Source organism: Lutra lutra, chromosome 13 (assembly GCF_902655055.1).
Source record: "Lutra lutra chromosome 13, mLutLut1.2, whole genome shotgun sequence".
NCBI classification, from domain to species: domain Eukaryota; kingdom Metazoa; phylum Chordata; class Mammalia; order Carnivora; family Mustelidae; genus Lutra; species Lutra lutra.
The window spans coordinates 7,996,559-8,021,635 of NC_062290.1; the positions used below are offsets into that span (position 1 = coordinate 7,996,559).

The 25,077-nt window shown below is 47.1% G+C and overlaps 1 protein-coding gene across 1 annotated transcript in view; it reads left to right on the plus strand.

Annotated features, from left to right (window-relative positions):
- The window catches only part of PUM3 (pumilio RNA binding family member 3), a 48,343-nt gene extending 34,999 nt beyond the window's left edge, over positions 1–13,344 (plus strand). The window contains exons 15-18 of the mRNA XM_047700029.1: positions 4,736–4,958; positions 6,270–6,357; positions 8,688–8,778; positions 13,058–13,344. Coding sequence (XP_047555985.1) covers positions 4,736–4,958; positions 6,270–6,357; positions 8,688–8,778; positions 13,058–13,190 — 535 coding nt within the window. The 3' untranslated portion in view covers positions 13,191–13,344. The remainder of the gene's footprint in view (positions 1–4,735; positions 4,959–6,269; positions 6,358–8,687; positions 8,779–13,057) is intronic.
- The last annotated feature ends 11,733 nt before the right edge of the window (positions 13,345–25,077 follow it).

Here is a 25,077-nt window from a genome sequence, read left to right on the forward strand (position 1 = left end):
GATTTAGTTTTGGGAGGTTTTATGTTTTTAGGAATTTATCCATTTTGTACAGGTGGTACAGTTTATGGGCATTTAATTTTTCGTAAGATTCTCTTGTAATCCTTTGTATTTCTGTGGTGTGGATGGTTTTTTCTCCTCTTTAATATCTGGTTTTATTTGAGCTCTCTTTTTGAGGAGTCTGGCTGAAAGTTTATCAATTTGTTTATCTTTTCAAAGAACGAGCTTCTGGTTTCATTGATCTGTTGATCTGTTTTTTGTTGTTGTTGTTGTTTCTATTTTGTTTATTTCTGCTCAGATCTTTATTATTTCCTTCCTTCTGCTGGTTTTGGGTTTCGTTGTTCTTTTTCCAGCTCTCTTTAGGTGTAAGGTTAGGTTGTCTATTTTGAGATGTCTCTCGCTTCTTGAGGTAGGCCACTATTGCTGTGTATTTACATCTTAGCACCATTTTTGTTGCATCCCAAAGATTGGGAGGTGTTGTGTCTTCATTTTCATTGTCTTCTAGCAGTTTTTGATTTCCTCTTTGACTTCTTCGTTGACCCATTGTTTAATAGCATATTAGCTATTTCACTTTCATGTGTTTGTGTTCTTTCCAGATCTTTTCTTGTGGTTGATTCCTAGTTTCCTAGCTTTGCAGTCAGAAAAGATATGTAGTGTGACACGGTTCTTTTTGAATTTGTTGACTTGTTTTGTGGCCTAATATGTGATCTGTTCTGGAAAATATTCCATATGAACTTGCAAAAAATGTGTATTCTACTGTTTTAGGATAGAATGTTCTGAATATATCTCTTAAATCCCTCTGGTGCAGTGTGTCATTCGGAGCCACTGTTCCCTTGTTAATTTTCTGTTCAGTTGATCTGTCCCTTGATGTCAGTGGGGTATTAGGTCCCCTACTGTTTTTGTATTAGTGTCGATTGCTTCCTTTATGTCTGTTATGAGCAACTTTAGGTATTAGGGTGCTCCCGTGTTGGGTGCATGAATATTTACAACTGTTACAGCCTCTTGTTGGATTGTCCCCTTAATGATAATGTGGTACCCTCACTTGTCTTTTGTTGCAGCTTTGTTTTAAAGTCTGTTTTGTTGCTTATGAGTATCGGTACCCAGCCATCTTTTTACTTTCATTTTCATAATAAATGTTTTTCCACCCTTTCGCTTGGATTGTGTGTGTCTTAAGGTCTGAAGTAATTCTTGTAGGCAATATTTACATGGGTGCTCTGTAATACATTCCGTCAGCCTGTGTCTTTTGATTGGAGTGTTCAGTCCATTTACGTTCAAAGTACATATTGAAGGATATGTATGTATTGCCTTTTCTTACTTGTTTTATGGGGTTTTGTTGTTTGTGTGTGTGTGTGTGTGTGTGTGTGTTTCTCAGTTCCTTGCTCTTCTCTTTCACAGTTTGCTGGTTTCGTTCAGTGATGTACTTGGATTCCTTTTTCTTTATTCTTTTCATATCTATTGCTGGTTTTTTAATTGTGGTTATTAATAGTAATATCATTAATAGGAATCGTAGTAATAATATTAATAATCGTAGTAATAATATCATTAATAGTATTAACAATAGTAACATCAAGATGTCAGACATCTTCTGCATATAACAGTCTGTGTTAAGTTGATGGTCACTTAAGTTTGAACCCATTCCAAAAGTGCTAAATTTGTTAGAGTTCTCCTCATTTTCTCCTCATTTCACCCCCATTTTAGGTATATGGTGTTACACTTTACATCCTTTTATTTTGTGACTAATGACTGATCTTTATATATTTACTTAATTTTACTGCTTTTATGCTTCCTGCTTTTCTTAATTCTGCTATGGTCTTTCCTTTCTTCTTAGAGTTCACTTTAACATTTCTTGTAGGCCTGGTTTAATGGTGATGAGTTTCTTTAACTTCTGTTTGTCTGGGAAACTCTTTGTCCTTCTGTTCTGAATTATAACCTTGTTGAGTAGTTTTTTTGTTTGCGGGTGTTCCTCTGTGCACTTTGTATGTATCAAGCCACTCTCTCCTGGCCCGTAAAGTTTCTACTGAAAAATCTGCTGATAGTCTTAGGGGTTGCCCTTGTATATAAATGTTTTCTTTTGCTGCTTTTAAATTCTCTCTTTATCACTAGATTTTGTCATTTGAATTATTACTTGTCTTGGTGTGGACCTCCTTGGTTTGATTTTGTTGGAGGCTGTCTGTACTCCTGGACTTGGTATCTTTTTTCTTTCCTAGATTTGGGAAATTTTGAGCTGTTATTTCTTCAAGTAAGTCTTCTGCCCCCTTTCTCCTTTTTCAGGGATCCCTATTATGTGAATATTAATACACTTGGTGTTATCACTGAGTTCCCTTAAATCTGTTTTCATTTTTTATTTTTTCTCCTGCTTCAGCTTGATTGCTTTCCATTATTCTGTCCTCCAGGTCACTGATCTGTTCTGCTTCCTGTAGTCTACTACTCATTCCATCTAGTGTATTGTTAATTTTAGTTATATTCTTCGTATCTGATCGGTTCCTTTTTGTTTTCTCTTTTTGTTGAGGGTCTTACTGAGGTCCTCTACTCTTTTCTCAAGTACAGTGAGTATCTTTATAACCATTACTATAAATTATCAGGCGTATTTCTTATCTTTGTTTCATTTAGGTCTCTTTTGGTCTTATTCTTTCATTTGAGACATATTCCTCTGTCTCCTCATTTTGTCTAACTCTGTGTCTGTTTTTGTGTGTTAAGAAAGTCAGCTGTGTCTCCTGCTCTTAAAGGTAGTGTTCTTACGAAGAAGAAATCCTGGAGCGCTCCGCAGTGCAGTGTCCCCTATTCACCAGAAGCTGGCACTCAGGGGTATCTAGTGTGTATATTGTGTGCACCTAACAGTTGTGGCTGAGCTACTTTTTCCTTCATTGTCATTATGTACAATGGCTCTCTTTTCCTGTTGTGGGCAGTGTTTGGTCCCTGTGTTGTTAGTGGGCCAGTGGGGGCCCACCTTGGACTTGATTTGAGTCAGACCAGGCATTTGCCAGAGATGTAGTAGCACCGAACTGCCCTGTTGTCCCCTGAGCAGCTTTCTTTGGTGGGCGAGGTTTGCAGTTAGACCAGAATCTGTCCCCAGGCACTGCTGGAGCTGGACTGGACTGGTGTGTGTGGTTAACTTCCCCTCTTGCCAGGGCAGGAGTTACTTTGGAGTGGGCTGGCCCCTGTTAGCTTGCAGAGCTCCTTTGGATGGTCTCTGCCCAAGGGGGGGGGTTTGGAGGAGGGAGGTCTGCAGGACAAGGCAGTGTGGAGCTGAGGTGTGAGCAAGGTTTGTGCTGGTCTGCTGTGGGAGGGGCCCCGAGCGGAGGCCGGCTGGGGAGGGGTTGTGCTGGCAGAAGTGCTCAGGACCAGGGCATGCTATTACCAAACCGGGTGGACAGTGTTGTCCAGGCACTGGTTCCTGCAGGTGTCCATGTATTTTGGCTAGAGGACAAGGAAGGGAAATGTCCACTCTTCTTGGTTCCTATGGAAGTCTCCCAAGGATCCCTGACCTTCCATCACGGGCTGTGAGATTAGTAAACAGATTTCCCTCCTGTTGTGCCCCAGATGCTTTTTAAACTGCTGACTTCTATGCCGTGTCTCCACGGGGCTGTTTGTTGTGCCGTGTCCTTAAGGCAGGAACTCCCCCCCCCACCCCACAAAAAAGGCAGGGACTCCCATTTTCTCTCACCCTTCCAGTTCTCCCAAGCCAAGCACACTAATTTTTTAAAATTCCAGGCATTAAGCCCCACTGATTGTAAGAACTCATGAAATTACGCCCCGCTGAATTAATTAACTTCTTTCTTTTTTTTTTTTTTGGCCCTGCTGAATTTCAAAGCCGGATATTACAGGGATTTGTCTTCCCCACACAGGCACCCTGTGCATGAGGTACCCGACGTGAGGGTCTGTTTCCCTCCCTTCTCCACGCCCACTGTATCCCTCCCTCCTGCAGTCAGTCATGGAGCTCCTTTTCGCTCTCCGACATGCCTCTACCTTTCCTACCCTCTTTGATATGGCCTCTTGTCTACATTTAGCTATGGAGAGTCTGTTCTGCCAATCCCATGGTCATTCTTGGGGTTATTTACACTGATGCGGGTGTTACCTAGTGTTCATGGGAGGAGGGGTCCTCCTGCTCCACTGTCCTCCCTGGAAGTCGGTTTCTTTCTTTCTTTCTTTCTTTCTTTCTTTCTTTCTTTCTTTTTTTTAAGATTTTATTTATTTGTTTGACAGACAAAGATCACAAGTAGGCAGAGAGGCAGGTAGAGAGAGGAGGAAGCAGGCTCCCCGTGGAGCAGAGAGCCCGACTTGGGTCTTGATCCCAGGACCTTGGGGTCACGACCTGAGCTGAAGGCAGAGGCTTTAACCCACTGAGCCACCCAGGCACCCTGGAAGTCGGTTTCTTTATTTTTAAAGCGACTGGCATCACATAATGAAGTATTCTAGAGAGTAGTGTCCATAAAGTGGTCTACTTCTGTCTTCTAATTTGTTGTTGCTGTTGTTTGGGTTTTGGATTGGTTTGAGCTGTTTGTTATTATGTAAGTGCTTGTTCTGTGCCAGGCACAGTTCACATACCGGGGCATGAAGATGGCAGACGGGTATCCCACCCTTAAATTGCTTATTACTTGCATGCACAACAGAGACAGACAATTACAATAAGTTAGACAGAGACTCTTTTAAGCCCTTAGAGGTTTTTGTGCTAATAAGATTGCTGTATTCCCTTTGCTATTCATCTTACCTTAACACCTCATTCACCGTGTTCCCACAGTAAGAAAGATACAGCGATCCGCCGACGTGAGCTCTTAGAGGCCATCTCTCCTGCTTTGTTAAGCTACCTGCAAGGACACGCCCAAGAATTGGTGTTGGATAAGTCTGCGTGTGTGTTGGTGGCCAACATTCTGGGAGCCGCCGTTGGAGACGTTCAGCCTGCCATGAATGCCGTTGCCAGCTTGGCAGTGGCCGAGCTCCATCCCGGTGGCAAGGATGGAGAGGTAACGTGCTACCATCAGACAGGTGGAAAGCAGCAGTGTTGCATAACCCCAGTCACTGAGAACGTAGAGAGAATTCGAATGCTAATTGTCTCAACTCTGCGCATGCTGACAGCACAGTTGATCATTGCGATTTCAAAATACCAGTGCTGTTATAACCCTGTCTTTCTTAAAGTCTTCCCCTGACTTCACATGACCTACAGAGGAGGAGAAACAGAATCTTGTACTGTGGCTCTCTGATGTTCACGATTGGCCCCAGGCTGCCTTTCTAGCATATTCTGTGTTCTTAATTCTATTTTGGATTTGCTTTGGACTTTTGCACCTATCTGCATTTGCACGTTTCTTCCGTGGGCCTAGATGCTCCCTGTGTTTCCATTTTGCTGTGCTGCCGCTGTAGAAGGCCCTGTTCGTCCTCCTGCAAGGTCCCCAGCATCCTTCTCATGGACGTTGTTCCCAATTCCCTCTCTTTCTGATAGCTCCCGCCTGTGTTACTTGGCCCCTGAGTAATTCTGCCTTGCGTCCGCAGTTCGTTGATTCACAGACCTGATCTGTGCGAGGCAGGGCCAGCACCGTCCCCCGCCCCTCAAAGAAGATCGTAGGCGGGGGGAAGACATACGCAGCAGTCCGAAGGGAGAAAGGGGCTCGGCTTGGCTGAGAACAGAAGGCTCAGGGGCTCAGGGTAGGAGATGGGTTGGCCGAGGGAAGAGAGGAGGGCAGAAAGCCGACGGTGCGGGCTTTGTTCTGCACTGGATCGTAAGCTGACGCGTGTGCGGAGCCTGCTGAGTCCTGATGTGGCCCCTGGGCCTTAGAGAAGCCCTGGATCTGTCCGCCCGGAGCCGCACAGATGAGCAGGTGGGAAGATAATGACGCATAATGATTCCCCCCTTAGGAGACCTAGTGTCTCCCCTGCTCCATAAGGAGAGATCTTAGGTATGTGGGACCAGCAGTGCCAGCTTTCCGTGCTTCTCTGCTGTCACGTTTTGTCCCAAAGGTTTCTTTGTACCTCAGCACTTCGTACTGCCACCCGGACGGCACTTGGCGTGATCTGAGGTGCGCACTGTGCTGGGGCCGTTCAGCTGGGAGCACCTGACGCGGAGCCTCAGAGCTTTTTAGCGGCTCCTTTGAATATCCGTCTGTCATTGCGGGGATTAGACTAGATCGCTGGTCCTCCGGCTGCTCATGGTCCATTCTCGGTGACTTGACCTTCGCAGCACTATGGAACTTTCCACGTGGCCACGTCCTCACCTGTGCGTGGTAGAGAACACATGGTAGGCCTCGGCGTGGCTGAAAACAGCTTTTATGTTTTCCTTCCAGCTGCACGCTGCAGAGCATCCCGCAGGACACCTCGTTCTGAAGTGGTTAATAGAACAAGATGAGAAGATGAAGAAAAGTGGAAGAGAAGGTAGGCTGTAAAACATGGATTTTGCTGAATCGTCTTTGGAATTTCCTAACCCCCGGCAGCCCTGAACTCGATGCCCGCCGTTTATGTTCACATGAAATTTGTTGAGTGTTTAGAAATGGTGTCTGTGGACAAGAAATGATTCAGTGCTTGCAGATAATGCTTTGGTAAATACTGGAAATTTATGTCCTGGAATCCTTTGTTTTCCTTTCTCTTTCCTGTCCTCCCTCACTGCCTCTCCTCCCGTGCTACCTCAGTCTTCTTATCTGGTTCTCCCAGGGCCCTAAAAATGCCATTATGTTCCTTGGGGTGGGAGTTGGGGTTGGTGAGAGTTGGGAGGGGGGACATTTGTGAGTGTCACTGGGGTACAGTTGAAAAGCAGGATATCTATCTCTAGTTTGGAGGAAGGGAAAAGCAAAGGAAAATAGTCCTCATCAGAATTTTGAACTGAACGCCTGTTTGGGCACTGAAATACATGCGACCACAGAGCAGGCCAGTCTTGGCCTTTGTGGCTTTTCACAACTCTCACAGCTGCTCTGTAGAAACTCCGCTTTCAAAAGAAGGACAGCATCTTTTAATCTAATTGAAAAGTCGCATACCATTCCTTTCTCAGCCCCGTCTTTGACCAGACCTTCTATTACTAAATTCGAGCTCCATCCAGCGTTTTAGCCACTAAGGAGATCTCCCCCCACCGAGTTTGAACAGTTTGGGCATTCTATCGTTGTGTCTGAAAAAATGTGACAGATCATGAATTTATGTCTTGGGGCAAGTTGTAGTTCTGATGGCTGGCGAGGCAATCGATACACAGTCGAACTGTCACTTCTCACTCTGCCTTGAAGAATAGAGACTTAGGGGTGTTTGCCACTGCAAACTTTCTGTGAAGGAGAAAGCTTCTTGTAACAAAGTTTGAACAAAAAATAACATACTGAGTCATTTTTTATTATTAAGGAGTTGGTGCACTGTTGAGCTGAGTTCCTGTCCGAAACGTTGTCTGGCTTGCTTTTAAAATCCAAAGAATTTCCTAGTGATACTTTTCCTTAATTCATTTACACTGACAGCCATGAAACACGCCTGCATGGGCCTCGTGTGTGTATCAGGTGCACGTAACTCTGAACCAGTGCGGCTGTCTCCGTTATCTGTTGCTGTGTAATAGGCCACCTCAAAGCTTGGTGGCTCTTGTACAACATCCTGTCAGGACTCGGTGGAGCTTGGCTTTGCTCACAGTCCTCTGGGGCTGCTCTGTTTGGGGTAGGAGTGTCCGTTTGGATGGTGGCTGGCAGTGGCTCAGTCCAGCAGCCTCAGTCCCCAGCCCGTGGTTGGGTTTTAAGAGAAGAAAGCAGCGCGGAGTGCTTTTTTGATTTAGCCTCAGAAGTTATCACACATAACTCTTCCCACACTCTCTTGGCTAAGTCCGTCACAGGCCGCTGGAATTCAGGAGAAGACATCAATTCCCCCACGGCTGGGGGTGCGGGTGTACAGCATTCTAGCAGTGAGTGCTCTTGTGCTCACGTTTCAAAAACATTGTCGGTCTTGCGAGTTGATTACAGTCCTTCCTTAACGTGTGCCATGAAGAGCTACGTAGCCATAGGCCTCTTGGCTTTTAAAGGAGCCTCACACTTGGGTATCTTTGGGGGAATTATGCATGCTGCATACCCAAGATACTTGCCTTCAAGATAGGCTGCCCATACTTCCATCTGCACCAAGTCCTAGCTTTCAGAGTTTTTCCGTTGTCCAAGAATTGGTTACGCTTAGATGGCACAGTGAGTTAAAGATGATATACCAAGAACTTAGAAGTCTGGTAATAACACACGAAATAATAATAAAAGATGAATAATCTTCTTGATGGGGGTATGTCTAGCTTTGTGGAGAGGAATTACCAGGTGTCAGCTGGAACAGTCTCCTGACCGCTAGTGTTCCTCGTGGCACCTTCCCAGTGAGCATTTTTCATGAGGGAGAACTTGATTCCATCCAAGCGTGAGGTACTGCTGTCAAACATTGACTTCCTGAATACCTTTCAGGTCAGGGTTAAATCATTAAAGAGTACAAAGAGATGCAGACACGAGCAAGTGAGCTTTTTATAAGAATTCAAGTTTTGTCTTGAGTAATTACAGTAAACATAGCATGAGACTTGGACCAGAGTTGAAAGAAATGGCTGTATTAAAAAGACATTTAATAAATAGGAGCTGGAACTTACAGTGTTAAGGAAGGTTGAGTGAGAACTCTTTTTATTCACTTTTTTATTAAAACATGCTTTTGCAAATTTAAGAGCGTTAGGGACAGAAAGGGGGTTTTAAATCTTGTATGCTGTCACTGAGTTTCAGTCTGTTTTTCAGCTTGTTTTGCAAAAACACTTGTCGAGCATGTTGGTGTGAAGAAACTGAACGCCTGGGCTAGTGTAAACCGTGGGGCGATTGTCCTGTCTAGGTACGTATGATCTGTGCCTTTCTGCGTAGGGCCCTCCTCCTGAATGCCCGTTTCCGCAGAAGACGCTTTCTTCACCTTCCTTCTCGGTTCCGAGCTTTGTTCTAATTGTTCAGTGTTCCTCACAGTCACTCAGGGTCTAGACAAGTGTACCAAATAGTGGAAATCAAGCCTACCTCTTCCCGTCAGTCCTTACTCACCTGCACTGTTCCGGCTTCAAGAATTGTAAAGTTGTCACAAGGTCTCATTCGGGGGTTTCACCCCATTTAGGGTTTCAACCAAATGTGATTGTATTCTCTCTCTCTCTCTCCTCTCTCTCTCACTCTCAGGAAAGCTCTTTACATTTGATAAATTTGTAGAGATCCCTTTCATTCCCTTCTTTTCCCCCCAGATTAGGGAGCCCTCCAACACCCAGTTATTATAAATTATATAAGTCGGAGGACTTGCCAAGCCCATGTGTTCTGGAGCTTTATTCTTGCTATTATTAATTACTTATCTCAAAAATAGACATCCATAGCAACTCGCTCACCTGTTGCATTAGTATTTGTTTGTCTTAAAATTCACATTATGATATAATAAGCCGTTAGTTTATCTAATATCATAACTCCTTGCCTGGTCCTCTTTCCTGTAAGCCTGTTGTAACCAACCCACTTCCGCCATCCTGAGAGATGCAGAAGAGACCGCATCACTTTTTGTTTTGTTTTTTTCTCTTTAAAATTTTGTCTTATTATTGTTTTACCACCTTTTGATCTCCTTTATCCCTATCCACACCTCCCCTGCCCCCCTCCACGCTCCCACAAACACACATACTTCCTGCCTCTGGCACCTACAGATCTCTTCTCTATATTTATGAGCTTGTTTGGTTTTGTTTTTTTGGGTTTTTTTCTTTCTTTCTTTCTTTCTTTCTTTTTTTTTTTTTTTTTCATTAGATTCCACATATAAGAGGGGCACCAGGGTGCCTCATTCGGTTAAGCACCTGCCTTCAGCTCAGATTGTGATCCTAGGGTTCTGGGATCAAGCCCCATGTTAGGTTCCCTGCTCAGTGGGGAGTCTGCTTCTCCCTCTCCCACTGCCTCTCTCCCCACTCGTGTTCCCTGTCTCTCTCAAATAAATAAATAATATTTAAAAAAAGATTCCACATCTAAGAGAGATTATACAGTATTTATATCATTTGATGGTCTTACTACAGTTAAGGTTTTGACCAAATTGTAATTGCGTTCTTTTTAATGGATTAGACTTGTCCCTCTGAAAACTGTGACAGAGTTGCTTTTTAAACCACGACTCACTTTACATGTAATTTTCTTTCCTGATTTTCAAGTATTCTTAAAAGGATTCTGGAGACATTTGCTAGTGAAGTCTGCAAGCTGATTGTTTGTTTCTAATTAAAATGGTAGAAAATTGATGATTGGTACATCGAGGCGTGCGTTCCACCTGTTTATTATTCTCTAGACAGAGTCGTGTCAAGTTTATAATTCACAGGTCATTGAGACTTCAGCTTCCCTGCGTTCTGTTGCTGGATGCGAAACCCTTCCATTAACCACATCCATTTAAAATAGATTTGTTTGTTGTTGTGAAGCAATCACTGTCGATTCTTTTTCTCCTTCCCATGTTAGTGAGGTTTGGAGAAAGAGATACCAATCTTAAATTTGAATTTCCCACAGTGTTGCACGTGCAGCACACTGTGCAATTTAATCTACGTTGTTTGTAAATGTTGGGCCTTTATTCGGTATATAATTTGACTTGGAACACACGGGCTCACAGACACAGTCCTTTGGGGCATTCATTTCTTTGGGTGGATCAGGGTCTCCAAATACGTAGGTGGTGCAGATCATTTTTGTTCATTTCTCATTGAAATTAGCCGATTTTCTAGTGGACGTCAAAGAGCCAGAATCCTTTAGCTGAAGCGTGGACTTATTTAATGGGAGGTTTTTTACCAGGCATTTAAGAGTGTTAACACGTACTTCTGACATATCCTTTCATTAACACTCGATTAACTAAAAATTTCAGCCATGCCACGCAATTAATTTGTAGAGCTCGCTCATCGATCATAGCTGCGTGTGGGTGGGTTGCAGACCTCGGAAGGCTGCTGCAGGCTTATTATAGACGCTGCTTAGAGGTGGACCACTAGTCCGTGCAGTGCTCGAGGTTCTGAAGGGAAGTTGAATTACCGATGACCTAATGCTTGATTAATACAATATCAGTGTTACGTGGTTTTAGAATACTGTTACGCGCTCAACTCGTTTGGTGAAATTCTCTGCTGCTTTATATTTTACTTCAAACTCGTGCAGTGTTTTTCCCCCAGAAATCTTTTTTACAGTAAGTGAAAAGGCATCCTGGGTATTTAAAAAAAAAAAAAAAAAAACCACTTTCAGCCTTGTATACAGCCTGAAAATGCTTCAGGGAAGCAGAATTCTCTAGCATTTAGATCATTGTGGGCTCTAGGCTTCCTGCCTGGGTTCCAGGCCCAGCTCACTGTGTAGTCTTAGGCAAATTATTCAGCTTCTCTGAAACTTCATTTTCTTGGTTGTAAAACTGGATTCGGGATCATCACAGGTCATCATTGGGCTGCATGAGACGGTGGAGGTCCCATGCTTTGCATTATGCATGTGCTCAGCAAATACAGACTTTGTGCTTCAGGTCAGTATAGAAAATAAAAACTACCTAGTGAGTCACCAGCCTGTTAAAAGGGACTTTTACCAACTTTCTCGGCTTCCCAGGTGGCAGGCTGTGCTTGTTGCTGGTCTCCCGCACCCAGCAGGATGCTGCCCGGTGGTGCTGGCTCACCGTCCTCTCGGTGCAAGTGATGGAAGTTCTTAGCACCAGGGACTTTGGGAAACGGCAAGCAATTTGGTTCTGGGATGTGTTTCAGAGGTCAGCATTAAAATGTGGTCGTGAAGAAGGAGGAAACCGGGAGACTGAGCCCTCCATTCTGCAGTCAGGCCCCTGTTTGCAGAGAAAGGGGCCTTCCTGTCACCAGCCTCCAAGACTCCATTCACTTTTGGGGACAGAGCCTTCTAGCAAGGTTTCAGAAAGCAGAGCGGACTTGTTTATTTTTTTTTAAGATTTTATTTATTTATTTGACAGAGATCACAAGTAGACAGAGAGGCAGGCAGAGAGAGAGGAAGGGAAGCAGGCTCCCCGCTGAGCAGAGAGCCCGATGCGGGGCTCGATCCCAGGACCCTGGGATCATGACCTGAGCCGAAGGCAGCGGCTTAACCCACTGAGCCACCCAGGTGCCCCTTGTTTGTTTATTTTAATGGCTCATGTTGAGTAAGCATTGAGTGCTTCCTAAGTGTCAGGCTCTGTCTAGGTGCTTTAGGTATGAGATCATTTGAGCCTCAGAAACCCTCTCTGATGGCAGGTGGCTTGTGTTGTTGATCCCATTTATAGGTCAGGAGACAGTCCTAGAGAATTTAAACAGCATGCCCCTGCCTGTATGGTTACGGAGTGGCAGAGGTCGCTTTCGAGTCTAAGCCATTAGGCTCCGAGGTAAAGCTGCTTACCCCTTCCCATGTTCTAGCTACAGAGATGAGGAGACTGGCTCTTCCCTGCTTCCCTGGAGGGTCCCCTGCCTTTCCTCTGTGCACCCCTCCGCTCCTGCTCATTCGGTCCCTCGGCGCTTCTCAGCCATCTGCTCTGCACGTGTGCTGCTGAGAAACCACGAAGTAACAGCCAGGGTTTCTGTTCTTGAGCTCACCTGGGTGGGGGAGGGAAGATAGAGTACATGCCAGAGCTATCTGTAAGGCAGGGTGTTTTCCTGAGATGATTGGTCACAGCTGAGGTGGGACCAGTTCTGTACGGGGCGGAGGTGCTCCCACATGGGAGCGACTCGCCCAGCAAGATTAGAAAACGTGGGACGCCTGGGTGGCTCAGTTGGTTAAGCAGCTGCCTTCGGCTCAGGTCATGATCCCAGCGTCCTGGGATCGAGTCCCACATCGGGCTCCTTGCTTGGCGGGGAGCCTGCTTCTCCCTCTGCCTCTGCCTGCCATTCTGTCTGCCTGTGCTCGCTCGCTCTCCTCTCTCTCTGACAAATAAATAAAATATTTGAAAAAAAAAAAAAAAGGATTAGAAAACGTGTTCTGTTGATGTGGTTTCCCAACATAGGCTACCAGTCCCCATCGTTCAGCTGCTGGATTCAAAAGATGGACTTCTCAGTAGAGGACTTGTCTCACAAATCAGTGAACTGTTTATACGTCACATGGCGATAGTAATTGCAGATGATTAGGGGTTTTTATGAAACATGATTGCTTTTTGTTTGTTAATCTTTGTCTTCTGGCTTCAGCCTTCTCCAGAGTTCCGATCAAGAAGTTGTGCAGAAAGTCAAGGCTGGACTGAAGGGCCTCATTCCCACATTGGAGAAAAACAAGAACGCCAGCAAAGGAGTAGAAATGCTACTTGAAAAACTGGCCGCATAGTGGACACGGTTAAGAACAAGAGAGAATCGTTTTTCCTGCCCTCTTTTCCCAGTGCGGACAAGAAGTGTGCGGGTCTACCTCCCTGGGAATCGGGGTGCTCTGTATATGGGTTTTTTTTGGTATAAGAGTCTATTTATAAAACAATTTCTAAAAATTGCTTTTTTTTTTTTAAACCCCAGCCATGTCCTCTATCGTACTGAGTAGTGAGGAAATCAGAGGTGAGGTGGTAACGTAGGAGGTCTAACCGTCCCAGACGGTGGGACCAGCCCAGTATGTGCCATGGAGGAGCAGGCGTTGATTGAAGAGAAGACGTCTTCAGAAGCAGGAGTCTGAGAAGGCTTCATGGAGGAGGTGGGGCTTGGGGACCTTGAAGGAAGGAGGGGCGTAGCCAGAAGGAGCCCAGGGTAGTCTGTGGTGGGAACAGAGAGGAACTTCTGGTAAACTTGGGGCCTTGATGGCTCCAGGGAGAGAAGGTCCTCTGCAGCCAGAGTGGCCCTCTCCCCCGATGCCTTAGGGGTGGGGCTCTGGGTTTGTGTTTGCAAGGAAGGGTCTGGAGTAAGGTAAGGCTCCTGGGGAAAATGTGTTGCAGAAATGAGGGCATCACCAAGGTAACGAGTGAAGGTCCAGGTTCTTGGGAGAACCTCCCTGTCTCTGGACCTTCCAGGGGGATCACTCCTTGTGATAAGATGTGCGCCCTTGAAAGACTGTCCCTGAAATAGTTGAAGCCGTTAGAGTCCGCGCTCGCAGATAGGAGGTATGCATTTGTTTACAGTGCTGTTGAAGTTTAAGTGTGAGGAGGATGTTGGCATTTTCAGACTGTGCTTGGTGTTAGCAGCCCCGTGTGGAAGGGTTGGTAGACCCCTCGGGGCCCCTGTAGCCGCGCCGGCTTGGACACCGAGCCTGGGAGCTTTTCTCTAAGTAGCCTGCAGGACAGGACACCCCCTCCGGTCTGCCTCTGCGATCCACCTGCCAGAGGACTGCCGGGCCTTACCTGACCCGACCGCGGGGGCCCGAGACGGCCCCACACATACCAGATGCCAGCATCCCACCCTCCCGCTGTCCTGCTGGGAACGTGGAACCTGCCCAGGGAACCTAAGAGCCCATACTTGTAACTGGCCTTTGGCTGGGATCCTCCCGCCCGGTCTCAGGCTGGAGGTAGGATGGGGTGAGGAGGTGAATGGGGGAAAGGCCACATCAGAGCTTGCTTTTGTTTGACAAATACATTGTGTGTTGTCCATGTAAAGGGCGCGTTCGGAAAGCAGAGAAAAAGCCCTGCTTTTGTTCCATCCAGGAGACTACACAAAGTACCATACATCTTTATAAAATTAGAGCGGAACCAAAGCTGCAGCCCTTCCTCCACTCCATTCCTCCACACCCTTGCTTTGCCCTGCCCAGAAGTAATGTCTTCCAGTTCTTTTCAGCTCTGCTTAGTTTTAAAATGCAGATTTGGGTTTTGTTGTGGGTTTTTATTTGTTTAATCTATTAGTTGTAGGCTTTCTTTGACTTTCTCTTATAGGAAAATATAGATTAAGACACTTCACCGCGGGGGCGGGCAGGGGAGGTGCCTGGGTGGCTCAGTTGGGTGAGCAGCTGCCTTCAGCGCGGGTCATTTTCTCAGGGTCCTGGGATCAGCCTCAGCCTCACATCGGCAGGAGGGCTGCTTTTCACTCTCCCTCTGCCTCCCTCCCACTCCCGCTCTTCATCTCCTTCCAATAAATAAATAATATCTTTAAGTCAGTGGTGGAGTTTAAGGAGCCTGGCCACGGAACCTGGGAAATGGTCTTCCTGGGAAAGGTTTCTTAGACCATAGGACCCCCCCCCCCCCCCCCCCCGCAGGAAGAGTCCCCCATGGTCCCGGTCAGCCTTGGACGTGCAGACTGGATGCGTGGAGCGGGCGCGCCCTCCGGGGCCGTGGTAGAAGAGAGCACGCCGATGGCGCCTGAGCCCGAGGTGGGAGGGAAGTCTAGCTGTGGGATAAGTAACTCCCGGAGCTGCTCTACGACAGGCTTTGCGGCTCTGTGAGACGTTTATCAGGCCTTTATGAATTGGATCTTCAGAAACTGGCGGCTGAAAGTGTGCCAACCCGACTATCTGACTCTCCACGCTAACCCGTTGAGTCAGGGGCATTCCCATTTTTCCCGCAGACACCCCTCCCGGAGCCGCTGGCTTTGTGCATGCCCAGAGGAGCTGCTGTGCAACCGCCACCCTCATCCCGGGCCTCCCTCCATTTTGCCTATAGAAAGCCCATTTCCAGGATCCCATGCATTTCTTTTTCTTACTTAACACCCTCTTGAAAGAGGCACAATCTCTAAACACTTCCTATGAAAGAATGCAAAGGAGGTAAAACGTTAAAGGCCACACGTCTTCATTCACACCCTTTCACATCTGGGCACCTAGTTTAGCTGGTTATAGAATTCTGGTTTGAAATCAATTTTGCCTCAGAATTTTAAGGACATTGGTCACTATTTTCTTGGATGTAGAGTTGCTTTGGAAGCCGAATGCCATCCTTATTCTTAGTTTTTGTTTTTAATATGTGGCCTTTTACGGAGGGCAGGGCTTCTGGGGAAGCTGCCTTACCCGGCAGGAAACTGCGTTGGCGAGTGACACGTGTCTGTTTCCCAGGCTTCACGCTGGGCACTTGCGAGCGTTTAAAAAGACTCAAGCTCTTCCAGTCTGGGAGTTGTATTTGCATTGTTCTTCTGACTTCTTTTTTTTTTTTTCCTGTGTTTTTTCCTTCTTTGAAACTCCTGTAAGTGCAATTTTGAGTCTTTGGTTTGATCCTCTAATTTTTCCTTCTTTGGCTTCTTGTTTTGCCCAGAGACGAGTGCTGCGTTTCCTGTTCTTCGTCTGCCAGCCCTTCCGCTCAAGTGTCCTTTTTTTTTTTCTTTTTTCTTTTTTTTTTGTGCCTTGGATGAACTCTCTCTTATGTCATGGGATGTTGCGTCTTATGTTTATTTTACTTCGCTTTGCTTTACTTCGCTTTGTCTCTTTTATGTGCTCTTGTGTTTATCTTGGTCTCTTTCCTATGTTTGAGGCTTTGCTAGAGAGATCTTTGGCGCTCTCTTTCCTTCAGATACTGGAAGCCGATGAGAAAGGGGCAGGCCTCTTCTCCCCTGTTGAGGGCTCGCTGCACAGGTGTGGCAGCTGACGTTCGACCAAAGTCCTCCAAACGCCAGGCTCCGTAGGCCCCTCCTGTGGGGCCGTCAGTGCCTCTGGAGGGAAGCCCACCTGGCAGCCCGTGTTCTCGTTGCCCGGCACTCGGTGCGCAGGTGCGAGTTAACCCACTGACTTCTGGGAAGGCGAGTGCCGCTCCCTCGTGCGCTCTTGTTCCTGGGCCCCGAACCGGGAGGGATTGAACCAATGCAGTTCCAGAAGATACACTGTCAGCCTTTTGCCAAGGTACAGAGTGGTGGTGTACCAGTTTGGGGCAGTGTCCCTGTTTTCCAGCCCAGGCCTCCTCCCAGAACATAGAACTTCAGACCGCTGGCGTTTCGTGTGTGTCGTGGTGAGAATTCGCTCGCTCCCCGGCATTCACCGTTCCCTGCCCTGCGCTTTCTTCACTGCACTCTGATCTCCCAGGTTATTTTTTGTTAGTGCCCATTCACCGATAGCTTTTCTCCTCTTTACTCTGTTCTGGTGAGTTTGGACCATTTTTATTCTTAACAAAAATCTACAAATGGTCTTAACCAAACCAAAAGCAACCAGGCTGGCTGGAGGATTTATTTTCCGGGGCAAGAGTCTAATTGGACAGTGTCTTTAATCTCCAAATACAGCGTTTTGCAGTTTACAGATTGCATCAACCCCATGCTTTCCCCCCGGGGTCAGACCTTGCCTACAAGGAAGAACTTTGTTTTTCCTTTGAGCCTGGGGTGCTGTGCGTTTGCATAATGGAATAAGGACCCTTGCAGGAAATGGCTTCCTGCATGTTTGCTTTCAGAAGATTGGCTCTGACATGAGATAGCACTTGTGTTACTATTTTCAAAGAAGTTTTGAAAAGATTACATCTTAATTATAGCAAGTTAATCACTCAAGTCTTGGAAAGATGAGGGTGTGCGTGTATTTTTAGACTAAGAGCACAAGGTCTCAAAGACAGCGGTTAATACTGAGCCACTAACCATAAACGTTCTATACCAAAACTAAAGAACGAAACAAATGTAAAAATCTGTTGCTTGAGCTCTTTGCTCACGTCTGATCCGCTCAACCTAAGGAAACTAAGTCGATAATAATCTGCACCTGGTACAGGGTGAATTTTGCTCCTTACAGTTGGTGTGTTGGAATTCTAACCCCCTCCCCTCCCTCCCCCAGGGGCTCCGAAGGTGCCGTATTTGGAGACAGAACCTTTAAAAAGGTTAAGTCAGGTAGAATGAAGACACGGGGTGAAACCCAGTCCAGTATGACCGGTGTCCTTGCAAAGGGATGAGGACACAGCCCACAGGAAGACAGAGAAGGTGTCTTCTCTGGGTAGGGAAGCCTCCGAGCGCAACCCACCTTGCTGACGCCTTGATCTTGGACCTCTGGCCTCCAGTACCGAGAGGAGATAAAGTTGGCCACTGAAGCACCCATTGTGTGGTATTTATTATGGCCGCCGGAGCCATCAAGCCCATCTTTTTTTCTCCCCTCAGCTTAAAACCACCACCACTACCAAAGTGCACCAAATTCCCTAACCTTTTCCCCAGTGAGTTCTTACAGCTTTTAAGCGAGCATTCTTACCCAGAAGGTAGAGCTTGCTCTGTGGGTCCCATAGCTCCCACGACTGTTGTGAACAGGAGCCCGACGGCCGCTCTGTGTGCATTCCGCGGTATGCTGCTGTGTGCACATGTGCGGGCCCAGACGGTGCCTGTGAGAGGCTGCGTCTCCATTCCCATCCCTACAGAGGGATAGTGTTTGGAATCTTGTATCAAAATGGTTTATCCAGTTTTTAAACATGGATTCATGGCCGCTGCCCAGTGGACAGAGCTGCAGAAATGTGGTGAGGAGAAATGTTTCGTTCGTGGTCTCTTGTTCCGAGGGGAATTAATTGTGTCTTGAGGGAGAATAATTAGCGCTTCGTTGTGCCCGCTGGGTGACGACCCCTTGAGTGGAAGGTGGAAGGGATCTGGTGGGTTGCGAGAGTCCTCTGACTGCATGCTCTTGGGGGCTGTAATTAAGCATGATGAATAATTCAGATATTGTAAATGACTAACAGATGCTTGAAAACAGACTTGACTTTCAGATAGAAATCCTCTTGCATTTGGAATGCATAGCATTGTTATGGATACATCTATCAGTAAAGACACGTGGTTGACTCGCTGTGACGGTCAGCAGTGCGGTGGTGGAAAGAGAGAACCGTTGTCTTAAAGACGGATGTGCGACAGCAAGAAAGCCGCGTGGGGGAGAAAGACAAGTTGGGTTCTATTTTTCTTGCCAAGTCAGCGATTCTGCTCCAGCCTTGTTGCTTAATGCCTAAGTCTAGTTCCAGATATCGAACCGTTGGAATCCGCCGAATCCGCCGTGTCTGCTTGTGTTAATAACCTTGCGGAAGTAACGTTTTTGTCTGGCACCCCTGGGGCTCCCCTCCCACATTTCACAGTCCTGCCTCTACCAGGTGCACATGACCCAGGTCTGCCAAATCACCACCGTCCCGTTGGCCACAATGACTGGTTAATGGGCACCGATACTCATAAAGTAGCATCTAGTTAAAATCTGGGGTGGGAGTGAAACCAGCCCCTTGAGCCTTCTGGGCCTTTGTGAGAAACTGTGGAAGCTACTGCCCCCACCTCTGGGATCTCAGGCTCCTTAGTCTGCCAGCTGGTGCTGCTGCTCCCCCCCCCCCCCAATCTTACTCTGTTTCTTCAGTTCTAACAGTGCACATTCTGTTCACAGTTGAACAAACCCAAAAGGATGCATCTTACAGTTGATGGCATCATAGTCTGGTCGTTTTTAACAGGCAGCTTGCTTTCCCGGTGCTACATAAAATAATGGTGGGTCTTAGCATCAGGGCCTAGTATGGATGGTTAAATACAGTGTTCCGTCTTTTCCTCTCTCTCTGTGTAAGCCTGCTTTTCTTTTTCTCTCCTTTTTTTTTTAAAGATTTTATTTATTTATTTGACGGACAGAGATCACAAGTAGGCAGAGAGGCAGGCAGAGAGAGAGAGAGAGGAGGAAACAGGCTCCCTGCTGAGCAGAGAGTCCAATGTGGGGTTCGATCCTAGGACCCTGGGATCATGACCTGAGCTGAAGGCAGAGGCTTTAACCCACTGAGCCACCCAGGTGCCCCCTCTCCTTTTTTTTTTTTTTTTAAGATTTTATTTATTGTTAGAGAGTGAGCACGAGCAGTGGGGAGGAGCTGAGCGCGGAGCCCACATGGGGCTCAATCCCAGGACCCCGAGATCATGACCTGAGCTGAAGGCAGACACTTAACCCATTGAGCCACCCAGGCGCCCCCTGCTTCGCTTCTCTAGTAGCTTTTCACTTCCTTCCAAACTTGTGTTGATTGCTGGACTCCTATAGGTGAACAGAGTTAGGACGAGGTGTCTTCCGCTCTATGTTTGCACACAAAGCACACCCCTTTTGAAAATGAAAATCCAGTAAAATGAGAGGCGGGACGGCATAGGGGCAGGGGCACCAGGCCAGAATCACACTGCGATTTGAAGCCTGTCTCTCCGCCGGCGTCCTTAGGAGAGAGCCGTAGCCGGCAGACTTCAGCTTCATTTCCGAGAAAGCTGATGCACACGTCATGGGTCACTGTGAGCATTAAATGAGCTTATGCATGTGGGCTTTTTTTTTCTTTTTGCCTTAAAACATGTAAAAAATTTTAAATGGACATGTAGTGTTGTATAAGTTTAAAGTGTATACATGTCAGCTGACAGATGTGTATGTTGCAGTGTGAATGCCATTGTAGCACTAGCTAAGCCCTCCCTGTCAGTCACACAGTTCCTTTTTTGTGGTGAGCAGTATCTCGTCTCAGCACATTGGACGCTCATAATACTGTACCGTTGCCCATATCACTGCACTGTATTTTTAGTTCGTTGCAGCTGTATTTGCATTAGCCAAGACACAGAACCCAACTAAGTGTCCAATATATAAAGAAGATACATACAGGGCGCCTGGGTGGCTCAGTGGGTTAAGCCGCTGCCTTCGGCTCAGGTCATGATCTCAGGGTCCTGGGATGGAGCCCCGCATCGGGCTCTCTGCTCAGCAGGGAGCCTGCTTCCCTCTCTCTCTCTCTGCCTGCCTCTCCATCTACTTGTGATCTCTCTCTGTCAAATAAATAAATAAAAAATCTTTTAAAGAAAAAAGATACATACATAAATATACACACACACAGTATCATATGCATACGTATGTATACATAAACACATTGGAATATCATTCCACCACTGGAGAGAAGAAAATCCTACCATTTGCAACAGTGCAAACGAGTCTTGTAAGGCATTAATGCCAAATAAGATAATGTCAGCAAAGAAATACTGTTACGCTATCACGTGAAATCAGCAATAGCCACCCTTGTAAAAACAAGTAGAATGGTGGTTACGAGGGGCTGGGAGGTTGGGAAATAGGATCAATGTTGTTTAAATACAGGAACTTGAAACTGGTAGTTAAGTCCTGAAAATGAGCTTACATTTGGTGAAGGACTTACAGCTGGGCCACACAGCTGGGCCCACTCAGGGTCAGGCTTCTGCACGGGGAGGTGGGATCATGGTGTTTGGGGATTGCTGGAAAACCCCTGTGAGGACTCTGGAAATCAAAGTTCCCATGTTTGACATTTTCAACATTAAACATTTCAGCAATCCTTGCCTCAAAATGCAGAGTAATACTTGTACTTTTGACTTATATATTGGCTAAGAAATCACATAGGAACTTCCATGAATTCATTACCGTTTTTAGTTCATATTTTATCATTTAAAACAGCGATGTACAGTAGAAAAGTAGCCAGAGGGGGGCACCTGGCTGGCTCAGTGGGCTAAGTATCTGCCTTTGGCTTGGCTCGAGATCCCAGGGTGCTGGGATGGAGCCCTATGCAGGCTCCTTGCTTGGCAGGGAGGCTGCTTCTCCCTCTGCCCTTCCCCCTGCTCATGCCCGCTCGTTCTCTCTTAAATTAAATCTTAAAAAAACAAAAAAGGGAAAGCAGTCAAAGGTGTAAGCCATTGTCCAATTTATAGCTAGTGCCTGGGGTGAGAGGGTCTGCAGGGCCCTTAGTCATCTCTTAGGCCCACCAGTTAGGCAGAGGGTAAGAAAGCCGAGTTCCCATCAGCTCCTTTTAAAATGCAAATCACCGTGGTAGGAGCAGCAGCTTTAGCTGTGGCAGTGACCCACGCCTTCCAGCCTATCAGCCTGCCCCTGGAGGAGGCTAAGAGCTAGACACGTTGGAAAGAGAGTTTGCTTGGGGAAGGAGTAATCCGAGGTCACACAGCAAGGCCATTAGGCTTGGGTAGTAGAGCAGAGACGGGGATTTCAACTTGTCTAGTGGTCTTGGCATCCAGAGTTGGGGTGTAGGTCCGCGCCAGGAGACGGCGTGGCTGACTTGAGGAGCTTGTGTAGATCACCTGGGTCCTGTTCGGGTGCGGCCATTTGAGAGCAGGTGATCTCGGTTCGCAGTGTCTCATCCATAACACAGGCCACCTGCCTCCTGTTCCCTCAATTCACAAAGACTTTAAAACAAGACCAAAGACCCTCTACCAGTGGGAGGGGATGTGGAGGGCAGTACCACAGAGGAACAGGCTTGGGGTTTGGTTTCAGAAGAGCAGGCGTTGAGGCTGGGTTTCAGCTCTGACCAAGAACTTGGGTAAGTCACAATCTTTATGAACCATTGTTTGCTTACCTGCAAGAATGAAAGATAGCGGAGAATCTCAGGGGCCCGCGGTCAGCAGCGTGTGAGATTCTGCGTGTTGAAGGTGCATGTAGGAGGTTAGGATTCCCCTGATGAGACATTCCTTGCCTAGTCTCGTGACTGCAGTACACAGAGCCAAAAACTACATTACGTGTAATTATCAAAAGCCTAGAAATAGCACAAAAAGATTTGCCACACTTAAAGACCTACTAGAGCATTCTCTACAAAACCGCAGGAGGTTTTGACTTTTTCAGGGAGATGTAACTGTGTTTGACATACTATTTGACCACAGCTCAGTTTCTGCAAAGTTGGGTCATAAAAAGTCGAAATCAACATGCTGCAAACAATTTCTGTCCAAAATGGAGACCATATCGGTATTGACTAACTGTGCCAACTTATTCTACTGGTCGTTCACTGAGTATATATGTGTGTATATGTGTTTTTGTGCTAGAGGGGGAAAATTTTTTCCTTTAGCCTTCTGAGTTCTTTTAAGTTACCCTTCTACGCTGGAGCTCCTGTAGAAAAAGACCGATTAACCGGAGAAAAGCACACAAATTTCCTTAAGTTCTGCATGACATGGGAGCCTTCAGGAGCGAATGAGGACTGAAAAGCTGTTAAAGCTGAGCATTTGTATGCTCGGCTCGATGAGAGGAGAGTCAGAGGAAAGTAGAGCACAAACGGGACAGCATAGTAAACTGGGGCGGGGGGGCGAAGCCTGCTCCATCAGATTTCTCTTGCTGTCCCTCTGCTTGGGAGGTAAGGTCGCTCCTTTCCCCTCAAATGTCGGAGGGCGCCTCGCACCGGAGGGTCTTAGGACTGGCTTCAGGGGGAGATCACGGAGCCCTCTTGTACCTGTAGGTTCTCCGGTTCCTTCCGCTTTCAGGTTCGCTGTGTACGTCCTGAGCCCCGTCGCGCGCTCTCGAGCTTTACCACCTTGCTTTTGTAGGAGAGTCGTGTTTGTACCGTTCGGAAAGTGCTTCTGACATTACAGACTAGCTTCTCTTTTCCGTATGGCACTGTAGGTGTCATTACCTGTTATTCGCACCCTTTTAATGCCTAAAACCCTCGGAGACTGATTGATTCTTTCTAAAAGGTATCAGCCAGTTGAGGTTTGTTTCCAGATAGGAGAAGCGGACTGCGGGTCTCCCCCGCTCTCCGGAAGTGAGGCAGTCAGTCCTTCTGTAAGCTGAAGTGGGGTAAAACGGAGAAAGCCATTAGCCTTAATGTAATATGGAAATTTTTTTCAGTGTTCCCAGATCTCAAACAAATAACCTCTCTTGGGCTTCTCTGCTACCCTAGGCCCTTTCTTGCTGATGGATGTGCAAACTAGATCCAGATAAGCACACCGGCTCCCGGACGCAGCGTAAAGCTAGGGCGGCCTGCCCCTGAGATGGGCTGGCTGTCGCTCCCGGGGACGGGGCTTGGCAGGGCCCCTGTCCCTGCTCGGGGCTGGCTACTCCCATAGAGGCTCAGTCAGTGCAAAACAGACACTGAACACATCAAGCTTTTCGCCTTCCCCTTTTTTCCCCCCTCCCTAAAGGTGAAAATCCCTTTCATGTTTCTCTCAGTGAGCAAAAGCAGGTGCTGATCTAGATCCTTCAGAAAAACGAAGTGGTGTAACGTGAACTTGGGAAAAGCGCAGGATCCCTGCACTTCGGCGCACCCATTTTGTCAACCACAGTCACAACACAGCTATTCTCCGGAACTCTGTTCGATTCGGGTGGCATTATAAGTGTAATTTGTTTTAAAGAGAGCTTTAGAGATTCACAGTTGTGGTTACAGAAGACGATTAAGAGTTTACACCAGCTTGAGTGTTGTAAGGGAGACAGGATAATTGAGAAGAGAAGGGCCTGCTGAGAATTCCCCCCTGCTGATGAGAAGACCTAAGTTGGGGAGTCCGACCCCCCACAGAATTCACGTGAGAAGTGTTTGAGCCAAGGGACTCTGTGGAAGAAAAGGTACCGCGTGATGGCAAAGTTGACTGTGAGCCCGCAGTGGGGAAGGCTACAGCGCAGTTCTCCGTGGGAACGAGCTCCTCCACACGAAAGTTCTCGGGAGAAGTTTGTTTCTCAAGGTCCTGCCCAGACTGGAAGCGCGGTCAGCAGGACTGGAAATCCCAGCAAATGAAGAGGATGTGTGTGCAGCTGTATTTAAGTCCATCCGCAATAAAAAAGACAAAACATCTGTGGGGCCTACATGCAAGATGTCCTTGAATCTTTTCTTTTTCCGTGGTGTTGTGATAGCTTCTGTCTATGCTCGATTTATAAATAACAGTTCATGTTCCTGCAACCCAGGGGCTTCCTGCTTTTTCCCTCTCACTGGTTAAACTGCCCACTGGTGCCGTCGCCTGTCTCTTGCCTTCCCTTGGGTGTGCGGGGCAGGGGTGGGGGACCAGTAGGTCCAGGGGAACAGTCTCTAGGAGCTTCCGCGGAAGGACCCGGCCCTCCTCCACCAGGACCTCACAGAGTGGGGGACATTCTGTGTCGTCATAGAAGCAGGCAACCCCTTTGATTCTAAAGTACAATAAATACTGCCTTTGGGATAAGGTGAGAGCGCTCACTACACGAGAGTTTGAGGGCTGGCCTAGGACTCAAAGGACTATCATGGTAGAGTGAAAATATCTGCGGACAGGTATGAATTCTAGTACCCAACTTGCCAGAAACCAGGTGTGTGACCCAGACTGTGCCATTGAAACCTTCTGGATCTTAGCTCTGCCCTCAGGAGGAAGAGGGGCTCCAAACAGACGTTTTCTGGTTGGATCCTTGGAGACTCCAGGTGCCCTGAGATGCCTTGAGAGCTAGAATGTGGTGGGAGGTGGGGGCAGAGCAGATGTGGGGGTTCCTGCCCAACTGCCTAGACTCCAGTTGGGGCAACCCCATTTACATCTCTTTAATGTGTACAAATCTGGAGCAAGATTTCCTTTGGTAACAGGGTTTAGCTGTCATAAAACAATGTGGGGCACCTGGGTGGCTCAGTCGGTGGGGCACCTGGGTGGCTCAGTCAGTTAAGCACCTGACTCTTGATTTTGGCTCGGGTCATGATCTTGGTGCACTGGGATTGAGTCCCGAGTCGGGCCCT